The following is a 16,365-nucleotide window of genomic DNA, read 5'->3' as shown; positions in this document are numbered from 1 at the left end:
GGCTTTTATGTGTAATGGGATTGTCCTCTTCTGTGCCCAAAGGATTGTTCCCTTGATGAACAAACACCTTTCCTGGACTCCCATCTCACCAGTGCTCTTGTCCTTCAATGCCTCATTTACTAATCTCCTGAGCTCATTGAAGTTAGCCTTTCTGAAGTCTAGCACTTCTGCCCTACTGGTTATCTTTCCCACCTTTTGCCGAACAGTGAATTCTAACAATTGGTGGTCACTATCCCCTAGGTTACCCTGTATCTGCAGATCTCCCACCAGGTCATCATCTATAGCAAACACCAAGTCCAGTAAGGCATCTTCCCTGATGGGACTGTATAACTCCTGCATTAGGTCCTGTATGCAGGTTAAGAACCTACATGAATGGTTAGATCTAGCTGACTGCTCCTCTCAGCAGATGTTGGGGTAGTTTAGGTCACCCATGACAGCCATGTCCCTTGAGTGCGCTGCCTTGAGAATTCCAGGTCTAGCTCATCCTTCTGGTGTGGTGGTCTGTAATACACCCCCACTATCAAGTCCCTTCCCACCCCCACCCCTCCGACCTTCTTGTATTCTGAACCTCAATTTGCCCCTCTTCTGATTCCATCCTGATTATAGAGGACATGTATTGTTCCTTAACATAGAAAGCAACACTTCCCACCCCTTTATTCCCACTCTGTCACATCTGTATGGCCTATAGCCCTCAATGCCTACTGCCCAATCATGGGTAGCATCCAGCCAGATTTCAGTTAATCCAATCAGGTCAAAGTCTTTGTTTGCAAGCAGGAGTGTGAATTCCTCCTGCTTGTTCGCCATGCTCCTAGCATTGATATAGAGGTACTTTAGCCCCCCAATATGTGCCCTTGGTACCCCCCCTGTCCTGATGCCTATCAGACCCCATAGTACTTAGGTGGACTGTTCCATCACATGGCTTGTGGTTCTTTGATCCTAGGTTCTGCCTGTCTTCTGCATCCCTAATTACCTAACCCGAAATTATTGTAAATGGACTCAGTGAAGAATATGCACTGTTTAATACATCTGTTTAAACTAGAAAAGTCATCTGCTCTGTGTCTAAGAGATAGTATTGATGATGCAACATATGGCAAACTCCCCTCTCTAGCCCTACTGAAACAATTCTCCATAACGATGCAGGAAGGCACTCTGCTGTTAGAGATGTCACCTGGTAGATCAGATGCAAACCATAGTTCTGTACAAGGTTTCAGCTAAGAAAACACTTTTATTTTGGTGATAGTCCAGGTGTAAAGCAATATGCCATGACATTTATTCATCCCTTTTTTCAAAAATATATTATAAGATTGCTGTGTGCTGTAAAAAAAAGCTGCTGTGCATTTTAATTCTCAGTGAGTGGTTCCTACAAATGCACATTGTATATCAATGTATGAGATGCTGTTCTTCATGTCCAGATAAGTTTTACATCACTCCTGGAAATATTGCTTTGTTCCATTCTACTGGAAGTGAGCTTGATGTGTTCACTGAGGAAAGGGGACAGCCACGGGAACAGGAGCTTGTGCAGCTGCACGGAGGCACAGCAATTACCTGTCCCCAGCCAAGGGGGTCAACACAGCCAGTGACAAAAACTTACTTGAGTGAGAGCTGGCATAAGGACATCACGTTGCAGGTTTTGTAAAGGGTTCATCTGGTGAGTGAGGTGCATCAGGTTCATAACCTCGAGGGAGAAAGAAAGGGCCTCCTAGAGATAGCTGCCCTGTGGAGAGCAGGAGCTTGCCCCTGCAACAGGGACAGAACATGGAGCCAGCTAGGGGACTGAGTAAGCAGGTTATGGTGCCTGTGGCAGGATGGGGCCTGGGGATCCATGACCTCCCCTAGCGCCCCTACCTTCCCTGCCAGATTAGGTTTCCTGATGCACCCTCAATAACTCGCCCGCCACATCTTTGATGTTTGGTTCATTGAAGGGAAGCTGCCTTTCTCCCTCCCTGGCACGGTGCCTCTGATGCTCACGCCTCCCGATACTCGCCCCCTTTCTGGGGCTCCTCAATAAGCTCACCCCCTTTCTGGGGCTCCTCAATAAGCTCACCCCCTTTCTGGGGCTCCTCTGTCCTCAACTAAGCTCGCCCCCTCCTGGGGCTCCTCATGTACAGACACTGCCCCACTGGGGCCTGTCCCTCCATGCTCACGCTCTCACCTGAACTGGGGTCTGTCTCGCATCTCTCGCACTCCCCACCCACTCTCGGGCCTTGCTCATGCTTCTCGCCCTCAGGGCTCAGGTGGCCTCAGCCTTACCTGGCCCCAGACCCCTTCCTCAGGTCCTATGCCTACTGGGCTCCTCCCAATTGGGGCTCAGGTGGCCTCAGCCTTACCTAGCCCCCAGACCCCTTTCCTGGGTCTCATGCCCCACTGGGGCTCCTCCCAATAACCGCCCACACTGGGCTGGGGTCAGGACACCCCATTGAGGCCTCCTCCAACCCCTACAGCCTCACCCTATCCTCTGGTGACACAGCAACCAAAACCATAAGCACAAAACCCCTGGGCTATAACATAAATTCCCAGCCAACCTGGCTTGTTTCTGTATACAGCCCCATCAGGGTTTTCTCAAGCTCCTACCTCCTTGGCAGCCAAAGGGGGACTAGGCTCTAGCCTCAGCCTATGCTGTTTATAAAGGCCAGGCCCTGCCCCCTTCCTGTCAGCTGACCAGACCGGTTGTCACGGCAACCCGCACCTGAGCTGCCCTGGTGATTGGCAGCTAAGCTCGTAACACTGTCTCCAGTAGCAGGCACCTTAGTGCCCTGCTACAGTGCCCAATTGGGACCTCTGGCTAGTGTCCAAAATGGAGCTCGAATTCAGCCAGCTCTGTCCTAATTCAAAGAGGAAGGGGAAGATAATCATGAGAGGGGGTGAAGAAACATTTTGTTCAGATTTCAAAGACAAAATGAAGCTCAAGTACAGACTTAGAGAGAGACTATGAGAGGCTAATCCCCAGTGCCAAGGAGGGAATGTGTCTTAATCCACACAAGGTATGATTTGGAGGCATCCAAGGATGGTGTGGGTGCATTAAACACGGACTGCAATCCAGAAATTGCACTCCTAAACATCTAGTGTAGTAAGAACAGGGTATGGGGATGAAGGAATGCTTCCAAAAGGCCAGGCAGCCATAGGAATTGGATTAAGAAATGGCAGTTTGCCTCCCAATATTTACTTTTCCCTTTGGATTTTCTTTAACATTAAAGGCATGTCAGGCACGAACCAAAGAGGATAAGCAGGTTCTGAGTGGGAGGACTATGCAAATTCCTGTGTAAACCTCAGACTTTTTGTGGAGAGCCTCAGATTTCTACACTGTGCTATAGCATATAGCACATATTGGAAGATTAGGTCAAAAGAAATATCCTCCAAAAGAATTGGAGGATTGGACCAAAATAAATGCAATATGAGCCTCCTTAAGGACACATGCAAAGTCCTGCACTTAGAGTGGAACAGTCCCACACACCGGTACAGGCTGGGGACTGACTGGCTCGGCAGCAGCTCTGCAGAAAAGGACCTGGGGGTTACAGTGGACAATAAGCTGAATATGAAACAACAGTGTGCCCTTGTTGCAAGGCAGGTAACAGCATATTGGGCTGAATTAATAAGAGCATTGCCATAAGATTGAAAGAAATGACTCTTACCCTCTATTCAGCACTAGTGAGGCCACATCTGGTGTACTGTGTCCAGTTCTGGGCCCCCCACTACAGAGACGATGTGGACAAATTGGAGTGGAGGGGAATGAAAATAATCCTGTCTCTGATTAATTTCAACTGGATTTCCATGTTGCTGAACCAGCCCCAGTCAGTAAATAGAGTCTCTGCTACTTCTGCTTGTCCTACATTGGCAACACATAGGGGGTGCCTGCAGGTGCACATGCACCCCCTGAGATTGGCTGTGCACCCCCTGGAAGTGCCAGCCGCAAAACTGGAAGCGCCAGCAGAAGCACACGTCCGGTTTTGCTGCTGGCAGATCCGGGCTTGGCAATCAGCTACTGGTGGTCCTGGAGGTGATCTGGTGCCCCCCCAGACCCAGGAGGCACCACTTGCCCAAGCTGCCTATAACAGAACATACAAATTGCATTAGCAGATTAGCCCTAAAGTCTAATCCAGTTTTCTGCCTCTGATAGTGACCATAACCAGAGGCTTCACAGGAAGGAGCCAGGGGCCCACAGTAAACAGAAGTGAAACAATCTGTCTCCATGCTGGTTTCAACATGGTCTTGGTTTAACCCTGAGGTTCAGATCATTTCCCTATCTTCCTATCCTCTGCTCTGTGCCCTGAAAACACCATCACCCCCAGTTTGGTGCCCATATTGAGTTCTAATTCAGTTTTGATTTAATGATTTCTAAATTTGGAGATTAATTGTTTTTGTTTCCTTGATACTCCTCAATTCTTTTCCAGTTGGGGGAAAGGGAAAAGGGGATAGGAGGAAAAGCCTTTTAATTTCCTTTTTTTTTCATCTTGTGTGTTCATTGAAGAGTGCTGTGTTTGAGATTGCATCACACTGAGTGAGTGGTTCACAAGAAGCTTTTGCTTCCAGGATCAAAGATGCATTATTGGTCATTCTTTTGAAAGCATGACTTGTGTAACCATGAGACTTCCTAAAGAATGGCAGTCTGAGCACCCTGTCTTAGGAGAGAGGAATCTGTGACATCACTTCATGGCAATAAGAGAGCAATCACAACAGTTCTATATATTGTTGAATCTACCAAATATTTTCCTGAAATTCTAGAAAGGGTTTAACAGTTAATCAGTGTGAGGGAAGGAATTAATTACCTGCTGCCCAGTACTACTTAAGCTAATCAGGAAATGAAGCCATTATCCAAATAATTAGCTGAATTCCATATTTCTGCTTTCCTAAATACAGTCTTGCTTGGTTAAGGAGTTCAAAAAAATGCCCATTCTGAATGCCCATGTTTATTAAACATTCAGAAAATCATAGGACTTTTATGATCATAGTTCCATCAACTGTTATGTTGTCAAGCAGCATATTGATTTTTTTTTTCTGTGTAATGCAAACAAAAAGTAGGTTAAGCAATCATCTTAATTTATTTTTGAATGTTACAAAGATACTAAGGTCTCATAAGTACAATAGTAATTTGAACAGATATATTATATCAACGTTGTTCAATCAGTGTAAAAGCCTACGTCAAACATTTATTTCATGCATTACCATGTAGAAAGCACTACATAAGTCTGGTTTGATGAGCAAACACTTTCCAATCTATTAATATGATTTGGAGAAACCTGTTACTTGCAATTGTATCTGATTAATCTTTATGAGTCAAATGCTACAATCCTTATCTAAACCCCCAAAATTCAGTATCTTCAATGGTGACTCCCATACAAGTTTTGACTGTGTAAGGACTGCAAGATTTGGCTTGATCTAACACCATGAATATCAATGTGTAATTTTAATAAGTCAGTCCTCTAGCAGGATTGTGAAGACCCCTGTCTCTTTGCACTTGAGTAATATTTCTATGTGTGATCATAGCAATTAGCACTTGCAGAGAAGCAGGCTCCACCTCTTCGGTCCGTTTAGTTAAAATTAATCAGTTTATTACAAATAAATTATTTTTATAAAAAGATTATGAAATCTAATTCACTAAAGTGACACTTCCTTTCTCCTTTTTTGACAGTCAGAGTTAAAGAAATGTCTCTTGAAAATGTGTTTAACACCACAGGTTTATACTAGAGTCTCAAAAACATCATCTGGATACAAAAGAAAGCCCGTAAATATGCTATCATCCTCAGCACTGACATAAACCCCATTCCAATCCCGTGCTACTTCCAACCAAACCTGATCCCCTGCATTTAATTTCAAAATAATCAAGAAAGATGCCTGATCTATTTCTTGACCATACAAGGTTTCCCGAGTTTTGACCATCTTTTTATTTTGTGCCACAATGCTTATTCGAGCGGGCCGACCTCTGACTGTCAGGTGATAAGTGAAGACATATGCTCCAGGAATGCTGCAGTTGAACTTCCCTGTGGAAGGATTATAATCCTCCTGGTCATTGTACAAAATCTTGTCAAATTTAATAGGCATGTTTGGGGGTGGGAAAGCCTTTGACAAGCTAGCACTGAAAGCTGATCTTGGGACTTTTGAATTGTCACCCTTGGAACCTTTGACACCTCTGGCACCTTTCTTTCCAGGAGCTCCCCGGGCTCCTTTGCTCCCAGGAATTCCCTTTGGACCAAGAGGTCCCATCATACCAAGTGGCCCTAAGTCCCCTTTTTCACCCTTACTGCCAGGTGCACCCTTTTCTCCTTGTTCCCCATCTGTACCATGAATACCCTCAATTCCAATATCTCCTTTGCTGCCCTTTTCACCTTTCATTCCAACTTCCCCCTTGTCCCCCTTTTCCCCTCTCTCCCCTGGCTCTCCACAATGCCCCTTTTCACCCATATCTCCCTTTTCTCCTTTATCTCCATTTTCCCCATCTAACCCTGGTAACCCCAGCTCTCCCTTATCTCCCTTCTCTCCTTTGGTTCCGTTATCACAAGTGTCCCCTTTTATTCCTTTTTGTCCTTTAATGCCGGGAGGGCCATGGTTTCCTTTATCACCTTTAGCTCCAGTTTCACCTAAAAAAAAAAAAAGCAAATAATAATAAAAAATAAACACTAGGCAAGTGGTACAACTAGCTTTGGACTCATCATTGACATGTCACATTTTAGCAGGAACAGATATAAATGTTAAATACTCTGGATAAGAACATAAAAAAGAGAAAACCAGAAAGAGTAGGCAGTTTTTAAAAAGTAATTGCCATGAAAATGAAGCTTGACATACAGTGGGGGGGAAATTAACTAAATATGCAATACCTAGACATGAGTCCATATTGATAGAGGGTGAGGTTCTCTAGCACTATGTGGCTCCTGGTGTGATTTGGTCTTAAAGCCATTTTAACTAGGCAAAATAAAATTGTCCCACATGAAGGTAATCATCTACTGGTTTGAACCTAAACAGAACTTCTTACACTCTATATTTATCAGCTATTAAGACAGCAAAGAGAAAAGGTTGTGGCTGTATGCAAGGGGATGTGGCAAGGACAACTTTGCATTATGCTGACCTTTGGGCTTGGGACAAACATTCAAAAAGCCTAATCTTGAATTGATTTAATCTTTGAAAGTTAGTCTAAACTGACTAGGCTAAACTAGTTTGTAACCACACAGACATCCCCTCTGGACTGAAGAAATGCAGGCTAGAAGCTGTTGGGGGGGTACTTAGAGCAACCCTCTCTTCCCTTCCATAGCACTGAGCTGAGGGAGGGCATGGCCAGGCCCAGGCAAGAGGCTCTGATTAAGAAAGGTTCCCCACTCCCCTCACTCCTGACAAGCCCAGCAGGGAGTTGATAACACAGTGTTTATCTTCCTGTACTTAGTGTTTATGAGCCCATCAACAAAACAACAGCCTCTCTCCATTAATTCAAACTCTTAAACAACTTTTTCCAGGGAAGGAAATGAGGGACATTACCAGCTACCTGTTGATTAGCAGCTACCCGTTGATTAGCCCCAAAAGGCAACACTGTCCTGTCTCCCTTTGTCAGCTCTCCCACAGCATGGACTGTAGCCAGCATGTGGTATGCTAGCTAATGCTGAGAGATGTCTATGTAAGGCAGGGAGAGGGGGTGGGGGAGCAGGAGGAAGCCAGGCAGACCCCACTGTACCTGCAGTCTCTGCCAGAGCTGCAGCCAGGGAGCAGAGAGGTGGGGCCAGCTCTGCTGAGCAGGAGCAGAGCACAGAGCCCCACCCAGAGTTGCAAGGCATCTGGGATGCTGGAAGATTCTGATTTAACTTAAACCAGGAAGGGGTCTGGGACAGACATTGCATAAACCAATTTGACCCAAATCAGTTAAGTCTGATACTACATTCGACCAGGTTTATCTCAAACCAGTTTCATCCATTCTTAAACTGGCTTATGTGCACTGAGCAGCTGTTCTGTTACAGGTTTAGACCAGTTTCTAATCACTTAAACTGGTTTATGTGTAATGTCTGTCCCTAACCTTGTTGTTTTTCCAGCACACTCTTCCCATTGCTTATGTTACAGCAACTCAAGGCTGCTCTACCACAGTACAAGGGAACTTGTCTGTACAGAGCAACAGCAGGAGCTACGGAACAGAAACTAGTGTTGGCTTCTTTTTTGCTTTCCTGTGTTTTTGGTGTAATTTAACTGCCCCTGAGGATTCAATCTAACATCTGGGGTGGGGGGGCCTCCCATCCCTGTCTCAAAGTTGCTTTTTGCTGAAGAATAATTTTCCTTTCTGCACAATGTGCCGAGTTTCTACAATTCCTATCTTCAATATATTTTCCTCTGGGAAACTGCTCCCCTATAAGAGCTTCTTCCTCTGTGTGTGCACATACACACTTATATACACACACATGCACATTCACTCACTCCTCTGAATATGACTCAGTAGTTTGGCTGAGTAATCAAAAGATATTGCCTGGATAGTTTGTACCAGCCAGTTGTGTCCTCATCCAATCCTATGTTAGAAAAAACTACAGTTTATGCTGTATATATACTTGACAAAATAAAATGATGAAAACTGCACCATAGTTCAGTAGATATATACCATAACCATAGGTCAGTAGATAATAAATATAAAAAATGTAACTTCAGTGAAGTTACATTTATTAGTTGTTTTCCTGTCCTAACTTATGCACAGCTCCTGCTGCCTATAGTGAGCATTTTTCCTGAATAAGAACTGAGTAAAAACTAAAAACAGATTTCCAGATATTTCCCAATAACAGAAAACCAAAATAAATATGGAAATAGAGCAGCATTCTTAAGTGCTCAAGGTATACCTGGTTACATACCTGGTTCTCCTGGTTTGCCTGGATACCCTGGAATTCCATTTGTTCCTTGGTCACCATGTTCTCCTTTATCTCCTAAAACATTATTGACATTAATATGCTGGTAGAGTTGTTATTTGTGACAACTTCTATTATACAACATGTGATTTATTCTGTGTGTGTGTGTCTCTCTCTCTACTTTAATAAAAACAAACTTAAGGAACTACAGTCCCAAGGATTTCTTGAAAACCCTGAGCTGAAGATTCACTCAGGGTTTTCACAGTGATCAACACCACATTGTACATTCAGAATTGTCCAATTCATCCTAATGCTTAAGAAACAAATATACTGTACATTTTCAGTGATATCTGACAGTGAAAGCAAATAATTATTTTCATGACCAACTAGAGAAGCTGATAGCCATCGTATTAAGTAACATTAGTTTAGGCCTACAGCTCTAGAAAGTCTTAATCCAGAGGTGATATCATAGAAAACAAATTGTATGATAGTCTTTTGTCATTCTTCCTCCCTTTCTGAAAAAGGTGTTCAAATACATTGAGATCTAAATCTTATTTCCCTGTATATGTAGCTTTTGGCACCTATAGTTTGTGATAAGCTCTGTGCATACAAGATTGCACACGTACTCATTAAGGTTGCACTCCAGCCAGGTATCTGCCTAGCAACATAAGTTCACTTAGGTATGTGCAAAAGGATGGGAAAGTCCCAAAATGCTTGTCCCAGAAAAGCCACAACCAGCACATGCTAGATGCCAAAAAGAGATGGTCCTCCCACCTTTTCCCCAGTTGCCTAGTGGTTAGGTCACTTGCCCAAAAAACAGGAGACCCAGGATTTAGGCCTAGTCAGCCAGGGGGTGTTGAACCTATATCACTTACTCACTAGCAAAGTGCTCTAACCACCAAGCTGCAGGTTTGGCATTAGTCCTCCAACCTGCTTCTTAAAGCTAGCTCACTTCACTTTGCATTTACTGTTCTTCCGCTAAAAAGGAAAAAGTGCACTGAAGAAGTTTCTGCACCATTGGGTACAGGTAGAATAATTTGCTGGAAAGCCCAAGATGTAAATTCAATCTTTCTGCTTCTTGAGAATATAAAACCTATTCTCTGGGCCATTGTCTGACTCCTGAACTATTGAGCTAAAAGGTGGGAGCACCCTCCCCACTCTCTACCAAACTGCAGTTACATAGATAAAAGAAAGAGGGTTTATAAGCACTCCCTTTAGTGATTATAGAAGACAGATTAATAGCACCGGCTTCAGCAAAACATAATGTATGCAAATGCCATGCAAGCAACTCTTCAGTTCTGCCAGTACAGCTCAGTTTTCCTCTGCTGTTCCAATACCCTGAAATTTTGGACAGAAACAGACAATTGAGCTGAATTGTGCCCAGAGCATCAGAAATCTAATATGATGATCATACTCATTCTCTCATAAGATAAAGATACAGATCTCCAAGGTAAATGATTAAAACAATCAATACCACCCACACAAAACACACTGTAATCAGCATAGGCACTGAAGGGGGTACATAGCCTGATGGAGAACTTGTGCTTATTGCCAATATAGTATTATTAACCAGGGAATAAGCTTTTCTGCAGTATTTATAGGATGTCTGAGTGCTGTTACTCTGGAGGACTCATCCTTCGCTTTGATATTGCACACAAGTCTCTGAGTCCATTTTACCTACAGTAACCATAACTAAGAGAAGTGATAGTTTGACAGGCTAAGACATCACAGAACTGCAAACTAGACAGCATCTCTTTGAATAATATCTCTTTTCTGAATAAAGACATTTTTAAAGAAAGTCTTGGATGTATGTTTTCTCTGTGTACAAGACAAGAGCTAGAACACTCTGGGCGCATGCAGTCAAGCGCAGCTATGCAGTATGTGGTGCCCCCAACATGTGTCGAGCACCACATACCGGACACTCAGGTGCTCTACCCACTGCAAGGAAGCACTGCCCTTGCGGGCGCTGCTCCACTTCTGTTTCTGCAGGGTTTTTTGATCCCTGGATATCGAGGAGACAAAAAGACCTGTGGGGGGAAAAAAGGCAGAGCAGCACACACACACAAGAAGCATGCGCTGCTCAGAGGAGGAGCCAACACACCAGAGCTGTGCTCTAGCTGCCAGCCAGGCTCCACCCAGCAGGATCACCATTGCTGCAGCCCTAAGAGGCTCCCAGACCCCCAGGTAATGCTGCTGGGGCCATGTGTGGCACAGACATTCTCGGGGGACAAGTAGCTGAAGCACAAGGTTCACCACTGCTACTTGTCCCTGGAGAACCAAACATCCATGCTCTTCTGGACATGGCCAGTGGGTGCATCTACATGAGCAATTAATTTCATAGATTTTATAGACGTTAGGGCTGGAAGGGATATTGTAAGGTCACTGGGTCCAGCCCTGCCCAAGGAGCAGGAAGTCAGCTAGGGTCAAAGGATCCCAGCAAGATAAATGTCCAAATGTTTCTTGAAAGTGTCCAAAGTAGGTGCGTGCACCACTTCTGGGAGAGTCTGTTCCAGGCCTTGGGAGCTCAGACAGTAAAGAAGTTTTTTCTTATGTCCAGCCTAAAACAGCTTTGCAAGAGTTTATGACCATTGGACGTTGTTATCCCCTGGGGTGCTCTGGTGAACAGGTGTTCCCCCAGATCCTGATGCACACCTCTTACTTACTTACACGTTGCCACCAAATCACCCCTGAGTCCATGCTTCTTCAGGCTGAAGAGTCCCATAGCGTGCAGCCTCTCTTCATAAGGCCTGCTCCCTTGCCCTCTGATCGTGTGCATGGCTCTCCTCTGGACTCTTTCAAACTTCTCCACATCCTTCCTACATTGTGGAGCCCAGACTTGGATGCAGTACTCCAGCTGTGGCCTCACCAAGTACAGCAGGAGGATGGCATCCTGGGTCTTGCTCAAGATGCATTGGTAGATGCAAGCCAGTGTTTTGTTCACTTTGCCAGCTGCGGTATCACTTTGGTGGCTCATCTTCATCTTGTGGTCAGTCATGACCCCAAGTCTCTTTCAGTTATTGTTCATAGATTCATAGGATTGTAAAGTCAGAAGGGACCTTGGAAGATCATCGGGTCCAGCCCCCTACACGAAGCAGGAAAGATAACAGGGGGTCAGGTTACCCCAGCAAGGTGACCGTCTAGTCTCCTCCTTAAGATTTCCAGGGTAGGTGATTACACCACCTCTGGAGGGAGCTTATTCCACAGTCTGGAAACCCTGACTGTGAAGAAGTTTTCCCTAATGTTGAGCCTGAATCAATCTTTCAGGAGTTTGTGTCCATTACTCCTGGTTTTCCCCTCAGGTGCTCTGGTGAACAGTTGTTCACCGAGCCCTTGATGTACTCCCCTGGTGTAGCAGTAGCTAGTGAGTGCTAGCAAGTGGTGCTAGCAAGTGTAGCACTGCTGAGCCTATAAGTGTAATGCAGGTTGTTATTCCCAAAGTGGAGCACCTTGCATTTCTCCATATTGAATGCCATCAGGTTTTCAACTGCCCACCTTGCAAGCCTACCAAGGTCAGCCTGGATCACCAGCCTATCAAGTGTGGACATTCTTCCCCAAAGTTTGGTGTCATCAGCAAACTTGGCCAGTCTGCTTTTGACACCAGTGTTCACATTGTTTATGAAGACATTAAAGAGTAAAGGTCTGAGAACAAAGCCTTGGAGAATGCCACTAGTCATTGAGTGCCAAGTTGATTCGGTTCTGTCAACTACCACTCTCTGGGTCCAACCACAGAGCCAGTTCTCCAGCCATCGGACTGTGGAGTAGTCAAGGCCGCTGCTGCCCAATTTTTCCATGAGGACATCATGGGACACCAGGTCAAAGGCTTTTTTAAAGTCTGAATATATGACATCAACCTCTTCCCTTTTGTCCAGGTGTCACCTGGTCATAGAATGAAATGAGATTGGTCAAGCAAGACTTATCCACAACAAACCCATGCTGGCTATCCCTCAGAAAGTTGCCTTCTGTTAGCCTGTCAAGAATGGTTTCTTTGACAATTTTTTCCAAAATCTTCCCAGGGATTGAAGTTAAACTGATTAGCCTGTAGTTTTCTGGGTCTTCTTTCCTCCGTTTCTTGAAGATGGGCCCCACATTGGCCCTCTTACAATCTTCAGGTACTTCCCCTGAGTGTGACAAGTTCTTGAATATCCTCACCAGTTGCTGTGCTAGAATGTCTGCCAGGTCCTTTAGCACTCTTGGGTGCAACTTATCCAAACCAGCTGATTTATGGGGGTCCAGCCTCTCAAGATGCTCCCTCACAAGATCCACGCCAATGGCGGGCATATATTCATCTTCACCCTAGTCATCCCGCATCATGTTCAGCAGGGTGGTCCCTTTGGGCTGGTGAAAAACCAACGCAAAGTAATCATTAAGCAGATTGGCTTTTTCCTGGGTGTCAGTAGTCAGCTGTCCCAGCTGGTTTAGCAGGGGTCCAATGTTGCCCTTGTTTTTCTTTCAACTACCCATACATCTGAAGAAGGACTTTTTATTGTCCTTGATTTGTGTAGCCAGATGAAGTTCAGTTGCAGCCTTGGCTTTTCTAGTTAGCTCCCTGAATCTGCAGACCAGTGCAGTATACTCCTCCTTAGTGGTGTTTCCTGTCTTCCATCCATTATATGCCACTCTCTTTTTAAACATAGGAGGTCCATGAGTTGCCTGTTGAGCCAAGGGGGTTGTTGAGCCCTTCTACCACTGTTCTCATGGGTGGTGATGGACTCCCCTTGTGCTTCTAGGATCACTTCCTTAAGGAGCAACCAGTCATCATGAACTCCCCTACCTGTGAAATCATGACTTCTCAGGGCTTCATGAACATGCCTCCTGAACTTACGAAAGTCAGCTTTCCTAAAGTCAAGAATGACTGCATTGCTGGCCAACTTGCCAGCTTTGCGATGAATAGTGAAAGTGATCAACTCATGGTCACTGTCACCCAGCTTCCCTTTTACTCTTGGGCAATGCAAAAAACTCTAGAGCAGTTTGCACTGGAGTCAACTGCTCCCAGGCACAGCATCTAAACATGCACCTGTGACAGCAGCAATTTGAGCCAGGGTGGAGCAAGCCCCTGGCTGACTGGGCTAGTTGGGTACAAATTACACCCCTGGGCTCTTTCTACACATGTGCTTCAGCACAGTACTCTGCCATAAGATAGTATTTACCCCAACAGTATTTTCCTATGGCAGAGTCAATTAGTTTACTGTGCCCTAATACCAATGCATGTGTAGATGTAGATGCACCTACATGCATGCATGCATGTTATCATTCTAACATGTAGATGCACCCAGTTAGAATGATATAGGACAGAATGACCATTATGGACCTGTTCTGAAGACTACCAAAATGAATAGGAGTCTTTTCATGAAGATGCAACTAATGGATAACTTTACCCCCCTTATTCAGATACAGTTGATTTGATCTGAGACATTTAACTTTGAAAAGCAGCTTCTGTGCTTACTGGTAGCTACCATGAAGCTTCATACACATGGGTCTGATCCAAAGTCCACTGAAGTCAAGAGCTTTAGATCAGGCCTTTATAAACATCCATTTTCTCAACTATTTAAATCTATTTCATACCATGTTGGGCTACTCCTACTCCATGATATGCTGTTGGATTTTCTCATTACTATTATTAATTTGTTTATTATTGGTTGGTATTAATTTGCACCAACACAATTATATCATATTGCAAATTAATTTCTCCTACATTTTTTTCTATTGAACTAAAAGCATTTCATGCAAGAAATAATATTTTCATTTTAAATAAGCAGTTAATATGACCTACCCTTTTCTCCTTTGAAGCCTTTTGGACCTTGAAATCCTGGAATTCCTGGTAAACCTTGAAGGCCTGCATCCCCTGTCTCTCCTTTAGGACCTGAAAGGTTACCATGTGAAAATGCTTTAGATAGTGGGTTTCTATTTTCAATATGACTGGAAAGGACAAATTTTACAGCATGAAATATGAGTATTAGTTCATTCATAAGCCACAGTGAAAGATATGTTACATTGTGCATTGTAAGCAAAGAATCCACCCTGCTATTCCCCTTGGCATCATAGGAGTGATACCAAAGAAGCAGAGCATGCCTCAGAACTAAGCCCTTCACAGATGAAAATCACTGCAGCTGAGATTTTCAAAGTCATTTAGGAGGAAGGCTATGCAACTACCACTAGAATTAACAGGAGTTTTAAAAAGCCCAAACCTGATTAATGGAAAGACTGATTTATTGATTGGTTCTTAGATTTTCTCCCCCCGTGCCATCTGTGGGATTTTTTACATTATTTAGATGTCTGATTAAGCCTAACGATATTTAAGAATAACTGCTAAAAACCTCCTATACCATAGTAACTTGTCCCCTTTGAAAAAAAATTGCAAATTCAAACATGGAATTTGGACAGGTTATATCTGTACCGTATGCAAACTGGCAGAAGTCTACTGGTTTGAAAAAAAGAGGCAAGATGCATTAAACACTCAGTTTTTAAATATGCAAAAATCTAGTGCTTTTCTGAGAGCTGAGCATGACAATTTGAATTATCATAACATAATCCACCTGATGTGAGCATTTCTTTTAACAAAGCTAAAGAGACTGGCTGGAACTTAATGAATAACTCAAATTTTTTCTATGGCCCTGGCTCACATTTAATTAATGCTGCAATGATCCCCTGTCCCAACAATCACACTTCCTGCCATGGCACAAGTGCATGGCAGGAGGTATGATTTTGAGATCACAATCATGCCATAATCCCTGTTCACTGGTAAATTGAAATCTGGGTTCCTGCAGACCCACCTGTGGAGCTGATAATCAGTTGACTTTTGGCCTTGGCCTAAACAATTGGCCAGTTCCAGACCCAGAGCTGTCCAGGGACCAGGGCCAACAATCAGCTGATGTTAGCCACAACCCCAGACAGTCCCAGGTCTGGTTCACCCACAACTGTCTGGACAACAATCAGCTGTCACTACCAGTGGCTTCCCCTGCCAGGAACATTAAACTACAGTTAGGTGTAGAGTTTAAAGTTCCCACAGGGAAAGCCCTTTTACTCCCCCTGCTGGGAGCTTCTGATCCCTGGTACCCAGCCAGACCTGTTGGGCATGGGGTTTAAACTCCTCAATAAGGGAAGTCCTTCAGCTTCCCCCAGCTACAGCCTCTCATCCTTCCCCCTGCAACCCCAAGAAGCCCCCAGCCTGCTGGAGACCTGGGCTTCCCCAGACTAATGCCGACAATATTGTCAGCAGGTCAGGTGGAGACCATGGCTGTCCAGAGCTGATTCAAACAATCAGCTGATTCTTGGGCATCAACCCTGAAGTGTCACAGTATAGGGACATGCCACACATTCAATTTAAGGAGATATACAAACCAGTGGCAATGCGTAGGGAGTGCACAAGAGTGCCAGTGCACCCCCTGACTGACCACACATGCTTCTCAGGCCATGGGTGGGGTGGCAGGTGGGAGCACTGATGCCCCCCCTGCGAGCACCAGCCAGGGAGAAGGAGTGCCGCGGCCACTTCACAATCAGCCACAAGGGGAACCACATCCCATTGGTGAAATTGGGTCCTGATCGGCAAGATTGGCCGTGGTGGGGGACT

At 44.6% G+C, this 16,365-nt stretch overlaps 1 protein-coding gene across 1 annotated transcript in view; it reads right to left on the bottom strand.

Annotated features, from left to right (window-relative positions):
• Positions 1–5,013: 5,013 nt before the first annotated feature.
• OTOL1 (otolin 1) overlaps positions 5,014–16,365 on the bottom strand; it is an 18,641-nt gene continuing 7,289 nt past the window's right edge. Inside the window, exons 2-4 of the mRNA XM_019503237.1 lie at positions 14,569–14,658; positions 8,805–8,876; positions 5,014–6,572 (exon numbers count right to left, since the gene is read on the bottom strand). Coding sequence (XP_019358782.1) covers positions 5,674–6,572; positions 8,805–8,876; positions 14,569–14,658 — 1,061 coding nt within the window. The 3' untranslated portion in view covers positions 5,014–5,673. The remainder of the gene's footprint in view (positions 6,573–8,804; positions 8,877–14,568; positions 14,659–16,365) is intronic.

This window comes from Gavialis gangeticus, unplaced genomic scaffold (genome assembly GCF_001723915.1).
Source record: "Gavialis gangeticus isolate Ggan-Ray unplaced genomic scaffold, GavGan_comp1, whole genome shotgun sequence".
NCBI classification, from domain to species: Eukaryota; Metazoa; Chordata; order Crocodylia; family Gavialidae; genus Gavialis; species Gavialis gangeticus.
The sequence above is the reverse complement of the archived record's forward strand: the minus strand, read 5'-3'. Positions and strand labels throughout refer to the sequence as shown.